The following is a 21,871-nucleotide window of genomic DNA, read 5'->3' as shown; positions in this document are numbered from 1 at the left end:
TCTGCCATGATTTTTCAAAGATCATAGCTAAAGGCTCAGATACCTCCTCTATCAGCTCCTTGGCTGAACACTTCAGTAGTTTACTCAATAGACCATCCATGGTCATTCAGCATGCCCTTGGTCATTTACCCAACAAACCCATCAAAAAGGATCTTGCCCTCCTCCCTTTATTGGTTGAGGAAGTTATGAAAGCCATCAAACATCTTAACTTTGGCAAAGCCTTTATGATAGTATTCCATCAGAACTGTGTCAAGTAGCAGACCCCAGGGCCATTCAGGTGTTTCATGACATCTTGAGTAGCATTTGGGAGGAAGAAGAAATGCCACAAGCGATGCTATTTATTGTATCACTATTCAAAAACAAAGGCAGCAAAGCTGACTTCAAGAACTATAGAGCCATTGCTCTCCTTTATACAGCAGGAAAAATATTAGCGCTCGTTCTTTTGAACAGACTTCTGAACGTATTGAGGAGAATGTGTCTGAAGTACTGTGTGGTTTCAGGCCAGGTCATAGTAGTATTGACATGATCTTTGCCATAAGGGAAGTCCAGGAAAATTGTTTCTAGAAGATGAGAATTATGTATGCTGTGTTCATCAGTTTAGCCAATACTTTTAATATGGTCAACGTAGAAGGTCTGTGGGCTATTCAGCATGAACTAGGCTGCCCAAGAAGGTTCATTCAAATCACCTGCCTGTTTCTCAAAACTGGCGACTTTTCTGATGGCTTTGAGATTTCAAATGTAATGAAGCAGAGCTGCAAACTTGTTCCAGTGCTGTTAACTTATTGGTTTGTCATCAGCCATGCCACAAGGGACTTGGCACAGGGGATATATGTTCAGTGCTGACTTGATGGCTCCCTCTTAGATCTTTGAAGACTAAGGGAACTGTGCCATGATGGCTCATAGACTGTCATAGACTCTCAAGATTTTTCTGAAGCTTCCCAGCTTTTTGGCCTCGCGATCACTCATGGGAAAATGGAGATCTTGTTCTAGCCAGCACCTTGTTCCAATGTCTCTGTGCCTGACCTCTTCATTGAAGGCACATATCTGAAAAATGTAGATAACTCCAAGTATTTGGGCAGCAGCATCTCAAGTGACAGTTCCTTAATAATGAAATTTCCTCCAGAATTAGTAAAGCTAGTTTCCAGTCCCACCCCCTCAACAGCAAATAGTTCATTCACACCCTTTTTTCTCTTGCTGGTTATCTGCACAGACACCATAGCATGGATCCCCCTCATAGATCTTGTTCATCATCAAGCCTTTATAATGCTGATGTTAACCTTGGTGCACTAAATGATGGAGTATGTCGAGAGCATATCCAGGGTTCGTCAGAATGAGGACTAATGTCAGGAGACCATGAATATGCTGTCCTGCGAAGCACTTGAGTTGATTGAATTGCAAATGCTGCCAGGATTTGATCCTCTGGACACAGTGAAATGCCAATTCTGGTGCTGAGACAAGCCCATACTGGTGGGACCTCATTGTGATGCAGGTATGGGACAATTAGCAGTGGCTGCAAAACTTTGGCATGCATAAAGCCACTTTCATGGAACTTTGTGAATTGCTTTCACTCACACTGAAATGCAAGAATACCAGAATGAGATTCATTCTGACAGTGGAGAAGTGAATGGCAGTAGCTCTGTGGAAGCTTGCTAGACAGCTATGGTCTGTTAAGAATCAATTCAGAGTGGGGAAATCTTCAATGGGCACTGCTGTGCTATAAGTAGCCCAGGTGGTTGATACCCTTCTGACTCGAGGAAACCTGGAGGGCTTTGCAGAACTGGGGTTTTCTAACTGCGGTGAGGTGATAGATGGAATCCACATCCCCATCTTGGTGCCTGACCACCTTGCAAAGGAGTACATAAACCGCAAGAGATACCTCTTGATGGTACTGCAGGGACTGTTGGATCACAAGGGCTGGGGCCATTTCACCAACATCAGTGTGGGATGGTTTGGAAAGGTGCATGATGCGTGCGTCTGTAGGAACTCCTGCTTGTTTGACAAGCTACAATCTGAATTGTAGCAGCAAGGCAGGGCAGGGGCTGAAGCCTTGCATCATTGGAAATGAACAAATGGAGGTTTACAGCAGAGGCATCACCAAATAGTTTCCCCTGCTTCATCCAGGTTTCCATGCAAGATATCAGACTTCTCCAAATCACACAGAGTGATAGGAAACAGATGCTGACTGAATGTGGCCAGAAACCTGGAGCTTGTGCTGCAATGACACCAGATCATGTATGCTGCTGGCTTGGCATTAAAAGGTGTCCTACCATGGAGGATGGAATCAGGCAGGCCTTCCCAGAAACCTTGTGAGAAGGATTAAAGCAGGGGTAGGCAATAATTTTTGAAGGGGGCCACTTCACAAATTTCGGAAGTGGTCACGGGCTGCCCCAGAAGGTGCAGGGCCAGCAGACTTCACATGCTCCCTCTCCCACAGACCCTAATGGACTTGGGGGTCAGGGAGCACATGAAGTCTTTGTGGCCCTGCCCTGCTAGGAGCACACAATGCCTAGAGAGAAATGCCAGCTGTTTTGAACAGCTGGTGGTTGCCTGTAGTTGCTGCGCGCCCCTGGTGGCGGGAGACTTTGAGCACTCTCTCTGCTCCCCAGCAAGTCAGGGCTTGGGGGTAGAGAAATGCATGAAGTCCCTTGCCCCCTGCCAGTGGCATGCAGTGCCTTAAGGGAACCACCAGCTGTTTGTAACAGCTGGCAGTTCCCTCTGGTGTCATGGGCTCTTGGCAGTGGGAGGAGACTTTGTGTGCTCTCCCATCCCCAGGTCTCGAATGGCCTAGGAGCAGGGGAGCAGCAAGGCAGCTGCGGGCCAGATCAGTTGGCTGGGCGGGCTAGATCCAGCCCATGGAAGCTGTCTTGCCCACACCTGGATTAAAAAGTTCCTATATGAGTGGCACAGAGGATTCCCACTCTGTCTCCAGACATGTTAACAAGTTGATCAGGGGATATCCTCCCCCCTCCCCCCACTATATAGGCACAATGGCCGGCACAGATCACACCCGATTGCCTTAACCCACTTTTAGCGAAATAAAAAATGTAAACTCACCAGAAGTGCCCTCCCCAGGATCAGTGCCCGACTGTGAGATGTCTTGGGAGGAAGGGATTGTCTCCAAAGTTATAAATAGTTCTTGGCTCTCAGTGACCTCAGTTGCCCCACTTGCCCACTGACCATTCTCCTCCTCCTCCTTTTCCAACATGCTGTCCTTCATACCACTGTCTGAGGCTGCCTGAGTGTCTTGGGAGGAATCCATGGACTTCCTAGAGAACCTGCTCGGTACTCCCTGCTCCCTGGATCGCATCCAGTTAGTTGTGGAAGCTGCGTGTTCATGGCAACGCTCCACACCATCTGTTTGCATTGTTGTCTTTTATTATGACTGCCTCAGCTCCTTTATTTTCATGTGGTACTTCTGAGTGTCTCCCTTCTCCTCCATGCCCCCTTGCGATCTTGGCATAGATATTTGTTTCTTTTGCTGGGTTGTAGTTCTGCAAGAACAGATTCCTACTCCCCTGTGGCAATGCTACATGCTGGTGCTCGTCTGCAACCCTGAGAACTCACGGAGCTCAAGGAACTAGAACTCCTGATCAGGTGTGCTGCCCAAGTGTGCTGTCTACACTGGCTACACAGGAAATGAAATTCAGCTTTTCCTGGGGCTTTTCCTGTTCACTTGGAGAGCAGTAGAGTTGAAAGTCATGGCCAGACTGGTTATCACGGGGCATTGTGGACACTTCTTGGAGGCCATGATCCTCAACTTTCACAGTGCTGCATCTGCAATACTGGAAAATCGACCATACAAGATTGAATTTAGCGGTTACTCCTCGTGAAACTAGGACTTCAGAAATTTACTTTAATGGCCCATTAAATCGATGGAATGGGCTTGGTAGTGTGGACTCATTGTTTAGAAACTTGACCCTAATGCAGTAAGTTTGATCTGAACTCCTAGTGTAGACCAGGCCTGAGAACATGATTTAGGTGGAGCAGACGTCCTCAGTTTGGAAGACCAGTCTCTCAAAATAGATCTTGCATAGAGAGCTGAGTCAGGGGAAAAGAAAGAAGGATCATCTATGTAAGCCCTGTAAGAGAGAATCTGAAGAGCAGTCTCCAATGGGCTGGCATCAGTCCCAAAGAATTTGAGTAAATGTTTCAGGAAGGACTCACTGGTGGTCCTTGTTAAATTCAACATGTAACATGTTTGAGCAGGATTGACAAATTCATCCCCAGGTTTCACATGGAAAGCATCATAGACCTGCATCATCAAATATAAATACAGACTTCCCATGCCTTTGTTGCAGATGGTTCCTGTTCATCAGGCTTTGGAGTCACATGCGTAGCCTTAGATGAGTACTGCAACAATATTGTTGTCATCGTCGCCAGCGGAATACCAGCATTTGTTAATCAGTTGTATAGTTAGTTCTCCTTCACTGTTCTTTTTTTAAAGGCAAAAGCAAACCCCAAACTTTTTTCTCTTATGTTCGGAAATTAAATTTCAGTTATTACCATCTTTTAGCGAATATACCCCTGCACCCAAATATCTCTTCCCCCCCCCCCCGGTTTTTGCTTTTTGAGTTAAAAAAAAACTTTGTATATCCTGCACACCGGTATAACCCACGGGGTATACAAGGCTGTTCTGGGGGTATATGTATGGTGCGGGGGGGGGGGGGGGGGGCAGAGGAGGAAATTCCTCCACAGCCAGAGGAGGCTAATCGGGTGGTGAGCACTCACCGCCCAGAGGCTGGAGGATGCACAGGAACCAGGCGGGGGAATGCTCACCGCCTGGTTCCTGCACAGCAGGATGAGCGCTCCCCCTGCCCCTTCCTATGGCTGCGGCGGAACCAGGTGGTGAGTTGGTGTGTAAAAAAATGTTTGTATACCCGCACCCAAGTATACCCCTGGGGGGTGGGGGTGCAGGGTTTGTAAAAACGAATATAACCCGTGGGTTATATTCGCTAAAATACTATAGATGCCCTTTAGAATAGTTTACTCCCCTTTTTCCAAGTACTGGAAACACCCACTACCTCCCATCTATTCAGAGACCATTTGATCTCATTCCACCCAGCCTGGCAGACCATCACATCAGAGACATGGGTGTTAAAAATCATTGAGACTGGCTATTCCATCCAGTTTACCTTCATTCCCTATAACCACTCTCCCTCCTCCCCATCTCTCTTCAGGGACCCCTCTCATGAACATGTACTGTGACAGGAGGTAATCCAGGTCATATGCCTACCCACAGAGCCACTAGCAACACAACAATGGGAAGGGATTCTACTCACATTATTTTTTCTAACCCAGAAAAGAAGACCCAATAAACTCATGAAGACCCAACAGTTTAGGACACTCATGTTAGCAACCATAATTCCAGCACTGACAAGAGAGGTTTGATTCTCGGCCCTCAATCTCCAGAACATATGTTTTCATATAACAATAATCTGACAAAGTAGGACACTCAGGTGGTTCTTGTTCACATTGATTCCAATTAAGTGTACACTGCATGCATGGACATTGGAAGCTTTTTCCCTTAGCAGTGCCCATCGGGTCAGGTGTGGAGCCCCCGGGAGTGGTGCCAGTATGGTAATCTATATATGACCCTGCCCACGCGACTGCCCCTAGATTCCTTCTTTCCATCTGTGATGGAACGCCGCTCACTTGTTCGCAAGTGCTCCCTAGCATTATTGTTTCACAGTGAGGTAAGAGAATTATTACTTTTACTGTTAGTTGTTGTTAGTGATAAGTTAATAGTTATCTTGGATGGCTGGGCTTGTCTGCTCTACTACTCACTGTGGGGTATGCAGCAAGCCCTGGGGTTAAAGGCTTGCAGTTCATGCCAAAAGCCTATGCCAAGTAGAGATCCCACACTATTCCTATGTATGCTGTCTGAGAGAAATGCATCAAGCAGAACACTGCAAGATCTACAAGGTTTTCAAGCCTCGCACAAGAAAGAAAGGCTTCAGACTTAAGCAGCTTCTGATGGAAGCCGCACTTAGACCTGCAGCTCCTGAATTCCTGGATGCAAGTTCATTGGTTCAGAGCACCTTGGCCTTGGTTCACAATATGGTGCAAAGAGCTCTGTGAAGGAGCCCTGTCTCCACAAGTTTCCAGCATCACATCATGGAACAGAGCCACAGCACCGCTCGATCTCACTGGTCCCCCCGCAAGTGCCATAAAAAGAGAGACAGGGGTCATTCCCTTCATAGGTCTGTCAGACTTCCTACTGGCCAGCGAACTACCAGGCAGGATTTCTCCTGTCAAGTGTCAGGAGGCAATGCCGTTGACTACAGCGGCCCAGATGCCATTGAGTCTGGCACCAGTCATCTCCGCTCCACTGATTGACACCCAATGGAGACTGTAGAGCCTTCAGTGCCCAACACATTTGAGCAATTCAGAGACCTGATTGAGCTCAAGGTTCCCCCACCTCAGGCAGATGTGCACCTCCAGCACTGTCCACATAGGTGCTGTCTTGCAGCAAGCTTGCCTTGATGCAGGGTGCCCTGTCTGTGACTGTCAGTCTGATACAGTTCCAGATCCTTGGCCTTCTGGCACTGTTCACCAGTGCCCATGACATCTCAGACAAGCCCAGCACCAAGACAGAAGTCGTCACACTCCCTGGTACAAACAGCTGACCGTGCACCTCGTCTGGCTTTGAGAGGCAGCACTGCTCTCTGGTACCAAACTCTTAAGACCACTACACTCCTCCCAGCACCAGTCCTGCTTTTCTTCCACATGGCACCAACTCCCTACCCAGGGCTCATTAGTATCTCATTGTTCCTTTCCTTCACTGTTGTCTCTTGTCAGAAGCCGAGCTGATCCCATCCAGAAGTGCCAGGCATATGTCAAGCAGACACAAGGGAGAGCCCCACGTGTTCTGGAAGCCCTAATAGCCTCCACTTCCTCAGTGGCCATTGTGGACTTCTTGGGTGTACCATCAGGCCCAGGGTACCCCTTTGCTGGCCTTCCACTTGGCAACCTTAGCAGGCCGCCATCCCAGGTTACCAGGGATGACACCCACTCTCCATCCACCATAGGAGATAGTCACCAAGCGGTGTGGACACGACTGGAATTCCTCAACTTCCATCTGCAGCTGAGGCCCTGTCAGTGCAGAACTCACCTGAAGGTCACCATGAGGGTAGGTAGGAGTCAGGCCCCTCAGACATCCAGGAGGACCCTGTTCCCCCATTGCTGCCTCATTTTCATCCACCTATTGACCATAAGGTCCAGCAAGACTTACACTGGCATATTGCCCGTAATATGGGCCTGCAGGATGAGGAGGTGGCAGAGATAGAAGACCCTATAGTAGACAGTCTATCCCCAAGGGTCCATCAAGGGTCACATTCCCTCTCATTACAGCAATAAAAAAAGAAAACCCCCAAAATCTCTTATCTGGTAGACCCTGGCCTCAGTCCCTCCCACTGCCTGCCACGGGGGTGGAAATGTGCCCTCAGAGGTATGAATTCCTCTTCACATCCTTTTTTGTGCTCATTAGTAGTCTTGGTTGTGAACGAGGTGTGCCAAAGCCAGCAGATACCTGCTCCCAAGGCCAAAGAAACCAATGATTAGACCAGTTTGGCAGAAAGATCTCTACACTGCCAGAGGTTTGCCGCTGAGGATAGCAAACCAACAAGCTATCCGCAGCAAGTACAATTTAAACACGTGAGACACCGTAACAAAGTTGAAAGAGCTCCTTCCAGAAGGATCCCTGCTGGAAAGCTTGCTGGCCTGATGGACAAGGGTAAACAGAGGCTGGGACAGCTCTTCAGATGCCCTCATGATATCAGCTGGAGTGGTCATGCACCATTCGACATGGCTTCAGGCATTGGGCCTTCTTCCAGACCTTCAGCACATCTTGCAAAGCCTCTCATTTGAGGACTTGAGCCTCTCCCTCCCACCCCCATTCCAAGCAAACAGACTCTAGGCTTCATAGCCCAAAGCACACTCATGTTATAGTGCAATCTCTGGTATGCATACCCATCCATGCAGAGAAAGTCCTTTAAGCCACATCAGAAGCAACATCATCAGCAATGCTCATTCCTTTCATTGAGTAGGAAGGGCTCTTCTCCCCCACAGGGGACAAAAGATGCAAGAGGTCCCCCGAGTAAGTGACTTAAGGCTAAGCATCAGTGATGCCTCAGTCTGTGTATCACTTCATGTCCCAGATCCTTCCCCTTGTTTCTGCACTGCCGTAAGGGCAGTGGAGGTGGTTTCTCAGAAGATAAGGGGCAAAGAGTTCTTCCAAATCCCAAAAGAAAAGGGGGGGGCCTCAGGCCCATTTTGGACCTATGTTGTTTCAACAAGTTCATGGATGGTAAAGGTGAGGTTCCACATGGTCTCCCTAAGCTCAATTATCCATTCTTTGGATCCAAACAGTGTATGTTCCAAATAGAGATGGCATAAACACACATCTTTGTACGTTGGCGGACACAACCAAATAATATCTGTGCTGAACTCTCCAACAATAATCACTTCCTTAATATGTTGGCCAGCACACTTTCACAGACATACCAGCCAAAACTGCTGATGTTGTTGGAATCCGTTTTACATATAAACCTACTGGAGTTTTGGGAAGTTCACAATGCATATTTCCATTTCTTGCCTATAATCAAGGACAGAACTATAAAGATTTTCACATATAACGTTGCTTGTCTGTTTTATATTAAATTGATGGGGGAATGGTCATAATATAGCATGAATGTTACTATGGAACAACATCATCATCTTAGCCTCCTACCTACCAATATGCCAAAACTTCACTGTAGAACCATTATACAGAAAATCTTCTGAGGTCCATGAATGGGAAATGTAGCATGGATTACTTCAGAATAAATGAGGGGTCCCAACTATGAGCTTTATTGTGATGACCCAAGCATCAAGATGTCAGACTTCTGCTCGAAAGTAAGATTGGAACCCTGTTCCCTGGGTGGTGCTTTTTTCATCAAATGCATTTTCCTTTCCACCAGACTTGTTCTATCCTGGGTCATATGTAAGATCAGAACACTGGAGTCTTCTTGAAAGCCTCCATGTGGTCCAGATAAATGTGGTTTCCTTAGCTCCCAAAGATAGCTATGTGTCGTCCACATGTTCTTCCTCTTCTGCCTCTTCTCCTCTCCCAAGAAAGAAGCCAGGTCCACCACACAAACCTGGCAAGTTTCCACCACAAGGCATGGCCACTCCATGAGTCTTGATAAATCAAAATGATCTGTTCAGAGGAAGTAACGGACATTCTTTTAAACAGTTGTAGACCAGCTATCCAACATACACACCTGCACAGATGGAGATGATGTAATACCTGGTGCCAAAATTGATAAATCATGGTGGTTTTCTCTCTTACCACTGATTCTGGACTATATATTGGAACTTTAGAAGTGGAGCCTCTCCATGATCGGAGTACATCTCTTAGCTGTCAGAGCATTCCACCACAAGGTGCATGAGTTCTCAGTCTTCACTCTCTCAACCACCAAGCATTTTCTCAGAGGCCTTCATAACATTTGCTTAGAAATATGAGCTCCTATTCCATCATGGGACCTCAATCTAGTGTTACAGAGCGTTACTGGATCGTGCGCGCGCGCGCGCACACACACACACACACACTTATTTTGAAGCATTAGCAATCTGTTCTCTACACCTTTTAATGAAAGGGGCCTTCCTTATCACCCTCACATCTGCGAGATGGATAAGGGAATTGGGAGCCGTTGTGGCACACCTTCCATACACATTTTTAAAAAATAACATTCACTTAAGACCAAATCCCTCATTCGCACTTAAGATTGCTTCTTCATTCTATCTGAATTAGCCATTCATCTCTCGTTCTTTCCAAAACCCTATAAGAATAAATGAGAAGCAGCATTCCAAACCGTGGATGTCCAAAGCATAGCAGCTTTTTACATAGAGCAAAGACATTCAGAAAATCATCACAATTATTTTTCTATCAGGGAAAAAATCTAAAGGCTCTGTCAAGTCTAAAAGGAGGCTATCTAAATCGATCTCTGGATGCATCATCTTCTGTTATCCGCAACAGCTACAATCCACACTGGGAGACTCATACATGCTCCGCCAGAGCACTGTCTGTTTTGGTAGTCTTCCTAAACAATGTCCCCAGTTGTGGACCTCTGCAAAGCAACAACCTGGGTGTCAGCCAATACTTTCACACTACATTATGCCATAAAACAGTATTCATCATCACATGCTTTCTTCAGTTCAGCTTCATCTACAGTGCAGGCTTCTTCAGCAAGAACGGCCGTTCTTGTGCAAAAACTTGCGGAGTGTTTACACTGCACATCTGTTTTTGCGCAAGCAAATTTACAGTAAAACATTGGAACAGAGGGCTTCTTCTGCAACAGTTATTCCTTTCCCCACAAGGAATAAGCCCTCTTGTGCAAGAAGGCAGTGTGGACGGGCAACAGGGGTTTCTTGCGTCAAGAAACCCTCATGGCTAAAATGGCCATCAGAGCTTTCTTGTGCAAAAGAGCATCCACACTGCCGTGGACGCTCTTGCACAAAAGCGCATCTCTTGCGCAAAAGCACTTGGCAGTGTGGATGCGCTCTTGTGCAAGACTTTTTGCACAAGAATTCTTGCACAAAACAGTTCTTGCGCAAGAAGCCTGCAGTGTAGACGTAGCCTTATGGTTTATCATCCACCATGACTACAGTGCCAAAGTTCCTCCCTTCCACGGAGGGGCACTGCTCTACAGCCACCTAACATGGAGTACCCACAGTGAAACTCCTGATAGAAGAAATTACCCTGTGCAGTATCTGAGTTTCCTTGAGAGAGTTATTCCTGTGGCTGTTCCACTATTCTCTCTCCTCTCCTCTACTTCAGTTTTTATACTAGAGATTCTGTGGTACAGAATGAACTGAGGAAGAGTTGGTCACATGACCTTATGTAACCACCTAAAGCTGCACAAGACTGGGACAGCACATGTGCAACTCAGCCAGGTATTGCTATTACAAATGCAGGGGCACATAATCACCTAACATGGATCACCACAGGGACAGCTATCTGTAAGAACCTCAGTTACTGCACAGGATGAGTGACCTTCTCATATTTACTTTGGCAGACTATTGAATCCATCACTGTCATTAAAGCAAAAGATGCCTTTCATTGTCCTTAAGTAATACATGGATGGGACTGCTTGAAGCTATTGTGTCCTTTCCTGCATATATGCAGGTAACCACATATAATCCTATGTCAAACACAATAAGAAATAGATGTCATATATAATCATAAAGTATTACAGATGGCTCTGACTGCTTCACATGATGATGGGGGTGTGACATGAGGGAAACTGAAAATGAACCAAATCAGAATATTGAGGGTGGTGTAGTTGGCGAAGCATGGGGGGAGAATTTATGTAATAAACATTTATGTAAATGATTTATATTAATGTAATATGCAAAATAGGATACTGCATCATTTTTCATAAACTCTAGCTTTCTAAATTCACAGCTTTAATGGGTATGCAAAAAATGCTCTTTATCAAAGTGAGAAGGAGCCTCTACATTAGGTTACATTATGTACATCTCAAATCAAACTCTGTCACTTCTTAAAGAACAGGCAGAAATTCAGAAGCTGTGATTTGTCAGTAATTTGCAAGTGAAAATTACAGTTTTCATAGAATCATAGAATACTAGGACTGGAACGGACCTCGAGAGGTCATAGAGTCCAGTCCCCAGCCCCTATGGCAGGACCAAATACTGTCTAGACCATCCCTGATAGACATTTATCTAACCTACTCTTAAATATCTCCAGAGATGGGGATTCCACAACCTCCCTGGGCAATTTATTCCAGTGTTTGACTACCCTGACAGGAACTTTTTCCTAATGTCCAACCTAAACCTCCCTTGCTGCACTTTAAGCCCATTGCTTCTTGTTCTATCCTCACAGGCCAAGATGAAGAAGTTTTCTCCCTCCTCCTTATGGCACCCTTTTAGATACCTGAAAACGGCTATCATGTCTCCTCTCAGTCTTGTCTTTTCTCAACTAAATAAACCCAATTATTTCAGCCTTTCTTAAAGGTGTAGAGAACATGACCTAAGAATCATTCTTGTTGCTCTTCTCTGGACCCTTTCCAATTTCTCCACATCTTTCTTGAAATGCGGTGCCCAGAACTGGACACACTACTCCAACTGAGGCCTAACCAGTGCAGAGTAGAGCGGAAGAATGACTTCTCGTGTCTTGCTCACAACACACCTGTTAATGCATCCCAGAATCATGTTTGCTTTTTTTGCGACTGCATCACACTGCTGACTCCTATTCAGCTTGTGGTCCACTATAACCCCTAGATCCCTTTCTGCCATACTGCTTCCTAGACAGTCGCTTCCTATTCTGTATGTGTGAAACTGATTGTTCCTTCCTAAGTGAGCACTTTACATTTGTCTTTATTAAACTTCATCATGTTTACCTCAGACCATTTCTCCAATTTGTCCAGATCATTTTGAATTATGATCCTATCCTCCAGAGCAGTCACAACTCCCCCCAGCTTGGTATCATCTGCAAATGTAATAAGCATACTTTCTATGCCAATATCTAAATCATTGATGAAGATATTGAACAGAGCCGGTCCTAAAACAGACCCCTGCAGAACCCCACTAGTTATACCTTTCCAGCAGGATTGTGAACCATTAATAACTACTCTCTGAGTACGGTTATCCAGCCAGTAATGCACCCATCTAAGTTGCATTTGCATAGTTTATTGATAAGAATATCATGCAAGACCATATCAAATGCCTTACTAAAGTCTAGGTATACACATCCACCGCTTCTCCCTTATCCACAAGACTCGTTATCCTATCAAAGAAAGCTATCAGATTGGTTTGACATGATTTATTCTTTACAAATTCATGCTGGCTATTCCCTGTCACCTTGCCACTTTCCAAGTGTTTACAGATGATTTCCTTAATTACTTGCGCCATTATCTTCCCTGGCACAGAAGTTAAACTAACTGGTCTGTAGTTTCCTGGGTTGTTCTTATTTCCCTTTTTATAAATGGGCACTATATTTGCCCTTTTCCAGTCTTCTGGAATCTCTTCTGTCTCCCAGGATTTTCCAAAGATGATAGCTAGAGGCTCAGATACCTCCTCTATCAGCTCCTTGAGTATTCTAGGATGCATTTCATCAGGTCCTGGTGACTTGCAGGCATATAACTTTTCTAGGTGATTTTTAACTTGTTCTTTTTTAATTTTATCTTCTAAACCTCCCCCCTTCCCACTAGCATACACTGTGTTAGGCATTCCTTCAGACTTCTCGGTGAAGACCGAAACAAAGAAGTCATTAAGCATCTCTGCCATTTCCAAGCTTCCTGTTACTGTTTCTCCCTCCTCACTGACCAGTGGGCCTACCCTTTCCTTGGTCTTCCACTTGCTTCAAATGTATTTATAAAAAAATCTTCTTGTTTCCCTTTATTCCCGTAGCTAGTTTGAGCTCATTTTGTGTCTTTGCCTTTCTAATCTTGCCCCTGCATTCCTGTATTGTTTGCCTATATTCATTCTTTGTAATTTGTCCTACTTTCCATTTTTTATATGACTCCTTTTTTTTATTTTTAGATCATGCAAGATCTTGTGGTTAAGCCAAGGCAGTCTTTTGCCATATTTTCTATCTTTCCGACGCAGTGGAATAGCTTGCTATTTTGTAGTGGTGCTTAAAATATTTTTTAGTCTGCTAGCAGCCTCCTGTCCGGGTAAGTAGCCCCTGTGGCCCAAATGACTTCTCCCACCTTCTTGCGCTATGGCCAAGGGTGAGAAGGGGAGCATTAGGGCCAGGTGGGCTACATACCCAGACAAGTGGCAGGGAAGATGGCAGAGGCCCAGCCCTGCTGGCCATTTTCTTGGTGGTGCAGCTCCCCAGTGATGTGTGTGCTGTATAGCTCTCCCCTGCCTTCAGTCGCCACGATCAGTATCACATCCCTTTCTCTGCCCCTCTCTTTACACTTTATGGAAAACAGTCCCATTCCCAGCATTTCTTGTTTTCTTGGTACAAGCAAACCCTGACCTTGATTTAAGTTAGGGTAAGAATCAGCATACCAGATATGGTGGTTCTACTTTTTACTGTTTAGGAGTTCTTGAACAAATGGACTCTGACACACAGACTCACAAACAGATGCACCAATCTCTAAAATAGATATTTGCAGTTAAATTACTTTCAGTGTTGGCTCCAGGAAACTTGCTGCAGATAAGTTTTGATAGCAATAGGTTAATTTCCCAGTATAGTTGGGGGTTCCAAGTGTGTAGTTAGTGTGTAAAAGCATAGTAAAAGAGCTTTGTAGTATAAAATGCTGAGAGGGGAAGCTCTTGCAGGTAAAGGGAAATTTTAAATTTGGACTGATCCCTGTAAAATAGTATAGATAGAAAAACAATGTGTATGTTAAAGCTCTTAACTCTAATTTCCTTAACATGGTTGGGTTTTTAAAATATGTATTTTACACAGTAAGAACATCCAGGAAAAACAAAGTTAATCCGTTTTGGAATTGAAGGAATTTGACCTCTGGCCTCATGCCTCACATTGCAACTGAAATATACATAGGAACCCAATAGAACTGTATACTTCATGAAATGGTAGTAATGTAGTAATAAATACTACAACAATGAATTGTGTAAGTTCTACACTTGAAATGTAATGTATGTTTGCTTTTTTTAAAAAATCTTAACAAATGATTAACAGATGTCTTTTTTATTTTGCAGTTTACCCACACTATTTCTACCGGTGATATGCAGCATTTTGAACTCAAAGATCGTATTGTAGAAATCAGTGGAACCGTTAATTTTGTTAATACTTGTTAAATGGACACTTTGAGATTTTATTACAGAGTTTTTAATTAGCAAATAAATTCATGAGTACCATAGAGAAAATATTTTAGAATTAAATGTTTCTTATATTTAAGTAAACCTATGAGACTTTTCATTTATATAGTTACTTACCTTTTCCATCTGTATTCAGTCTATAAATCAGATCTTTGCTGATTTTTATCCTTCATTTGTTAATCTTTCCAACTGAATGTACTGTAATGCTTGTAAGTATATGTCCCTATGAGCAATATAGGGCTTTTGTAAATTATGCAGTTATTGTAATTATCAATGGGTTTTTAATAATGAAACTGAAGGTGAAAAGGATTTTACTGTCTTTGTAAAAGTATCATGAAACCAAGCAGTATATATTTTGTCTTTTGAATATATTAGCTAGTTCTAAAAAAAAATAAAAATAAACCAGCCCTTTTTGGCAGAAGCATTCAAATAATTGTTTTAGTAAGCAGGTCTAATAGATTATTTTTATTTCTGTTGATAATTGTATCTTTTCACACACAAAATTGTCAAGTGTGAATTGTCTTCATTTAATGCTTTAATACATTTTTTAAAATGGGGGAACATTTTAACACTATGGAACATGTTTTGGAATTGGTTAACTCCTTCAGAACTTCCAATCCACTGTATTTGTATAGCATGTCTCTTTAATGACTAAACATAAGCCATAAACTGAGATGTTTTCTCTCAGCCAAGGAAGAAAGACTTCATAATAGCTCCTGATAGTAATCCACAGGCCACAAAAGTGCTTTTCTCCCATATCCTTTTGATTTAAAACATTTGTGGAAAGGCACTGATGCAACTTTTCTTAGCGGACCAATCATGAAGCACTGCAATCTAGTATAAAAGATAAAGGCACAGTATGCTGAAGAATAAAGTAGCGCAACTTTTAATAAAGGCCTTATTTCCTATGTAAGTCATCTTTTGCATTCATTTGTAAACTTGTTCTAAAAAGTTATCCGTCAATTTTTTAAAAATCTGGTTGTAGCTATTTCAGACTTTATAAATAGAAAATGTATCACAGAATGGCACATTAAAAGCCAGTAAGAAATCTGTTCAGATCATGGTGCATTATTTATTATACAACAATATATATAGCATGTCTCTCTTTTTTTTTTTCTTCTTGTTTGGTTTCTTCTCTTTAGTTTAATTGTACAATTGGAAATTCATTGTTACTGTTTTATGTTTTTTCTAATCTTTTTTGTGAACTTCTGATTATGTAACGAAGTATGTACAGCTTAAGTACTTTTGAACTCTTTTTACCACAGTATTATTTATTGCTTTCTTTCAGTAAAGTTCTGAAGCATTTTCCACTGCCAATAAAAAACACTATTGAAAAAAACTAAGCTGTAATTGTGTGCAAATATATTTGTGGTGAATACTGGAGAGTTGTCAATAAAACATCTTAACAATGGCTGCTGCGTAATCTCACTTGAAATGAAAACATGACATTCTTTCAGTTAGATAACTTGTTCAAAATGGCTTCAATTTAAATTTGTGATGGAGGTCAAAGCCTTTGGCACCAGCCCCCAACTGCTCCATTATATTAATCAGATTTGTCTAATAGTGACTTTATTAGTTAAACTGTTCTCTGGAAAGTAATGTTTAAGTATTTCCAGTCCCAAAGTAAATAAGAGTTTCTTATTTTGCATAGAAGAAAATGGAAAAAAATCTAATGTTCTTTACGTTAGTTTGACTTCAAAGATTTCTGTTAATTAGAAAGCTACAAGAATAGACTGCCTGTATTAGCATATTATTCTCATAATCTGAATGTTGAATGTTTAGTGGAAAATATATTACAATGGGATAAGCACAAGCTACGTCACTGTCAGAAAACTACACTGGAACTTATACCAGTTTAAAGTGATTTTCACACCAGTGCAGCCTGAGTGTACTTTGAATTGAGATGTTTCAACTTGTCCTCCAAGTCAGCAGAACCATTTTAAATGTGATGAGGGGATGGTGAAATCTTGTGAGTGGTTCTTTAAAATGCAATCACATAACACTCTTCAGTTTGTCTTTTCTTGCATAAGTGAGCTTCCATTCAATCATTTTGTAGTTCAGGCTGGATACACTTCGAATTCTAGAAAATAATGTTCTCACTAGCAAGAGATGAAACTTAAAAAAAAAAAAAAAAAAAAAAAAAAAAACACTCCCTTTTTTTGCAGAAACTCCTGTGGTGGTAAAGATTTTTACAGTACTGAACCGAGGGAAGCTGTCCATAATTAAAGGCGTATATTAAAGCAGTTTGAAAGTGGGGACATACTGAAGAATAGTATCCCATACAATGTGTTGGGAACATTCATGCATAGAATATTCAAAAGGACAAATGCTAATTTATGTAAAATGGGGAACATTTGTGGATTGTTGGAGAGATTGTGTAGAAGGCCCATCAGAAAAGTAGTAATCCTACTGATTTTTTATTAACTTTTTAACAAATTTAATATAATTAAAAGTTTGATCTTCTGTCTCCACTAGCAGAAAAAAACAACATAGCAACAAGCTGTTCTTAATTTTATGTGGGAACACTTATTGGAATGTTAAAGTAGATAAATCTGAGCCTGAATTTTAAGTAGATTATATATACAAACGTTTTGTGTATGTCATTATGCAAGGTGCCAAATGTATTCCAGATGTTTGGCCCATGATAGCTGTAGTAAAAGTGAGAAGTGAGCACTTCCTTAGCTGCCTTAAAAAAAATAACAGCAGTCAACTGGGAAAACTTTAAAGGGGTAAAAGCAGGAATTAATCATACAGAAAACAATTTATCCAATTCAGTCTCCTTTCCCTTCTGACCTTCCAATATAGTTTAGAAATAAAGACCCTTTTGACTGAAAAGATGACATATATTACCACTGCTGTGCCTGTAGGCCAGGGGTGGGGAACCTTTTTGGGGTGGGGGAGGGGCAGGGCACTGACAGAAAAATCAGTTGGGGACCATACAAAAACCCATCACTGATTTGGCACCCACCTGAGAAGGAAAAAGATACTCCCCACATTCCCCTTGCACAGCAGGTCCTAGAGGGCCCAGCCTAGTAGATTTTGTGTGCTCCAGCCTCGTGATGAAGCACCAGCATTAGCTTTCCAATGCCTGGGGCGGGTGAGCCTCAGGGGATGGATTCAGACAAAAGCTGAGGGCTCCAGGCCTTAAGTTCTCCATCCATGCTGTAAGCTGCAGAAATTTATAAGTCTGAACGTTGTGTGACCAGAGATGTGTTTAAAACACCTGATTAATTTATATGACAAAATACATTTGGATGAACCTACCAATTTCTTTCCCTGTGGAAAGTACAGCCCAGAGCTAGCCTATTAACTGTAATGGTGTAAAAAGATGCTGGGTATTGTACCTTTGTGTGAAATGAAATACTGTTTTACTGTAATGAGAGAATATAACCTGAAAATATTCAAAAGTCCATGGAAAGCACTTCAAATAATTCCTGTTTACCACCTATGCAGTTGAAATTAATTTTCAAATATTGTTTAGATTCATGTGACACCCAGACATGCAAATCAAGCTGGTTTGGAAAAATGGACTTCTCAGTTTTTCCTCATTTATTTGGCAGGAGCAATGAGTTTTACATTAGAAAATCAGTTTCTGTCTGCCTCCTGTTTTTTCTGAGGCTATGGACAACTAGAGGACTAGTATGACTACATCAACATATGAGGAGAAATACATTTATTTATTAAGGGGAAAGTTTTTACTCAGACTTTTTTAAACCAATAGCATTTGTTTAATTCAAAAGTCCCATTGTCCTGTAGGGGATGCGAGAGTAGGGTTGCCAGTTGTCCGGTTTTGAAGCTGGCAGTCCAGTTTTTGAGCTTTCTGTTTGAGAAACAAATTGAGAAAATATAAATGTCCAGTATTTTCTAAATAAGATGTAATGTAGATTGTGATGTAATGTCAAGTGTGTCCGGTATTTTTGTTGAAACCATCTGGCAACCCTACAGGAGAGAGGAAAGGAGGAGGATTTTAATTGAAGTGGTTGCTGAATCTTTAATCAAGAGGAAAACATCCTATAGGGCTCTCCAGCAAGTCCTTCCAAAAAATCAGGAAAGTCATGATGATGTGACATTTGAAATTACTGAAACACTTCATCTCCCTTCCCCTCCAAAAAATAAACCACCTTTTCTTCAGGAAAGAAGAAGAAAAAAACCACTCAATTTTCCAGTAGGGGCCTGTATAAAGTAATTTTTAAAACTGGAATTGTTTCAATGAAATATTTAAAATTATCCCTATTTAAGGCTCCTTATAATATGAATAACAGCCTTACTTCAAAGGTAACGTTTTTTCACTTGTATGGTTAAATTCACACTAACCACTATTGTTGCAGTGAGGAAGAGACAATACTCTGTACCCCATTATATTTTATCCTTGGGCAAGAAGCGCACCCTTTTTGGTTATTGTAATTGTATAGCCGTTTAAAAAGTGTCTCGATTTTAGTGTTTTCTGTAGGTCCTATCCCCACGCTATAGGAAAACACCCCCAATCCCCAGGAATTTGCAATCCTTCGAGACTAGTACTTGCATGTGCCTCATTCGGGTTATCCCAGTTTGACCAGCCTGACTTGGTGCACTAAGCAATACAGATGTGGAAATAACTCCACGGGGCAGCAGAAGGCAGGCACAGCACTAGCGCGCGACTCGGCGTGCATGATTCATGGGCAGCCTCTGGAAAGGAGGGAGGCAGGCAGGGAGCGAGACGTGGGCAGCAGCGGAGATGGTCGGCGTCGCCGTGTGCTCTAGGGGAGCAGCTCCGAGCCCAGCGATTCTCGTGTAGACAAAGGGAGCTGGGAAGCTGCTGGGGCTAAGCCGATGTCGGGACTCGCGTAGCGCTGCTCGGGACACGAGCTGCCCCAGCAGCGAGGTTTGTGCAGCCAGAACCCACCTACTGACGTGTGCCGAAAGAACAGGAAATGGGAGCCTGGGAGAAACGGAAATTGCAGCAGCAGCAGCAGCAGCAGCGTTAGGAAGCAGCCGCAGAAGCCGTGCAGCCAGGCAGGGAGCCGGGAACAAAGTAAGTGGCAAGGCTGCCGCGCGCTGGGCGCAGAGCTGGGGCTGGAGACGAGAGGCTCCCGTGGCTGCTCTGCCTTCTCCCCGTCCCCCCGGGGGCAGGCCCCGCTGCCCTTGTCTCCAGTCCAGTTGTTGCGCTCTGGAAAGGGAGTTAGGCCACCTCTTTTTTTTTTGGGGGGGGGGGGGAATCCGGGATCGTTTCCTCCTACTAGCCCTTCTACAGCCGGGGGAGCGCGCCTTGGGCTCCCCTGGCTTCAAGCGGGCAGGGGTGGGGCTTCGGGAGACGGCCCGAGTTATATTGTCTCTTACGGGTTCGGTTTCCCCCACGCGCCCCGCTTGCAGGAGAGGGCTTGGGCTGTGTGTGGCGATGGCGGTGGGAGGCTTAGGGCGGAAGCAGCGCTGTTAATTATTGGGTCTACGGCAGCTGCCCCGGGCCCCTCGACACACCCTGTCTCTGCACCCCTAGGACTAACTTTCTTTGTTTTCTCTCCCCTCCCCCGCTTCTCCCGGCCCCCTAAACTGGGGCTGTTCATCCAGGGCGTTCAGCTCTTTCCCCCCTCTCTGTGGGGGGGAGGGGGCGTGTGACATGGGCAGTTTGAGTTTTTCACTGGCGCTGTAAGACGAGGACTTTCCTGGGATGCGGGGTGGGCGAAGCAGAGAGCTTCACTCTTGCACCGCGCTTGCCCGTCTGAGGTGGGAGGGGGGATTGTTTTCACTCCATGGACCGGAGGCTTGTGGTAGCCACATCCCTGTTATTGCCTACGAGCCCGTCATTCCCTGCTGCATCTGTCATTAAATGCCGATGGGCGTGACTGATTCCGGGGCCTACAGCAGCTGTCTCTGTATAAAACTTCTGGAAGGAATGGGGTGTCTCTCCATTATCAGACAAACGAGGAACAAAGCTTCATTAGTAGCAGCTGACCTCCTAAATCATTTCCCTTGGGAAACAGACACTGTCATCTAGGACAGGGGTGGCCAACCTAAACCTGAGAAGAATCTGGAATTTACCAATGCACGTTGCCAGAGAGCCACAGTTCTATGTCACCAGCCCATATCATCTCCCCACCACCACTCAGCACATCCCATCCACTGGCAGCCCCACTGGTCAGTGCTGCCTCCTCCTTTTCCTCCTGTCCACTGGGGTCAGCTCTTTCTCAGTGGGAGACACTGGAGGGGGGAAGCATGGGTGCGACAGGCTCAGTGGAAAGGGTGAGAAGTTGCAGGATCCAAGGAGGAAAAGGTGGAGGGGGATAGCGTCTAGGGCAGAGCTGGGGATTAAACAATGAGCACTCTTCCGCCCAGTGAGGAGTTGGCACCTGTAGCTCCAGACCTGGATTTGGTACCTATGTAAGGAGCCACATATTAACTTCTGAAGAGCTGCATGTGGCTCTGGAGCCCCACATATTAACTTCTGAAGAGCTGCATGTGGCTCTGGAGCCACAGGTTGGCCACCAGGATCTAGGATTCACTTTTACATCTGGCTTTTAACACAGCCTTTGATGCTGGAAGATTCTTCATGTGTCACACTCGTGGGTTATTTTTGTGTATGAAAATCTCATTTATTCAAACTGTCAAAGCTAGATAGTCCTCCTGACAATCTTTCAGTGTATGTCTGGGGTAGAACACTGGTTATATCCTGAATGAAACAATAAATAATTCATGCAATACATTTCTTTTTCATTGGCTTTCTTGGTGCTTTCCAGCAGAACTTCCACATTTGGATATTGTGATGGATTTGAAGTGACTCAGTAATATGCAAAGATGCTGTATGTGGGCCTTGTTATTAGGTTTTTTATTGTGTATTGGGTTTACTCAGTAAAGAGCTGCCTGAGGAACTAGGTAGATAGAATAGTGAATGAAAGAAGGCACTTCTGGCATTGTCCCTTAATAGAGTCATTTCCCATTTTGTATGTGTGTAACTGATTGTTCCTTCCTAAATACTTTGCATTTGTCCTTGTTGAATTTCATCCTATTTACCTCCGATCATTTCTCCAGTTTGTCCAGATCATTTTGAATTATTATCATCCTATTTCCCTCCCTCCCCCTCTCCAGGCGGCTGGTTCTCCCCCAC

At 43.8% G+C, this 21,871-nt stretch overlaps 2 protein-coding genes across 7 annotated transcripts in view; both read left to right on the top strand.

Annotated features, from left to right (window-relative positions):
- Positions 1–16,204, top strand: part of PPFIA1 (PPFI scaffold protein A1) — a 113,579-nt gene extending 97,375 nt beyond the window's left edge. For 5 of the 6 annotated variants that reach the window (XM_075927705.1, XM_075927703.1, XM_075927702.1 and 2 more), the window contains one exon: positions 14,674–16,204. Coding sequence is in view for 1 of the 6 variants with exons in the window: in XM_075927702.1 (XP_075783817.1) it covers positions 14,674–14,699 (26 nt within the window). In the remaining 5 variants the exon portion in view is untranslated. Of the gene's footprint in view, positions 1–14,419; positions 14,648–14,673 lie in introns of those variants that run through there. The other variant, XM_075927701.1, reaches the window with a different exon arrangement.
- A 3,256-nt stretch (positions 16,205–19,460) lies between these two features.
- CTTN (cortactin) overlaps positions 19,461–21,871 on the top strand; it is a 43,466-nt gene continuing 41,055 nt past the window's right edge. The window contains exon 1 of the mRNA XM_006131050.4: positions 19,461–19,804. The gene's annotated coding sequence lies outside the window, so the exon portion shown is untranslated. The remainder of the gene's footprint in view (positions 19,805–21,871) is intronic.

The sequence above is a fragment of the Pelodiscus sinensis genome, chromosome 4 (assembly GCF_049634645.1).
Source record: "Pelodiscus sinensis isolate JC-2024 chromosome 4, ASM4963464v1, whole genome shotgun sequence".
Classification (NCBI taxonomy): Eukaryota; Metazoa; Chordata; order Testudines; family Trionychidae; genus Pelodiscus; species Pelodiscus sinensis.
Note: the sequence above shows the minus strand (reverse complement) of the source record. Positions and strands in the feature narration are given on the sequence as shown.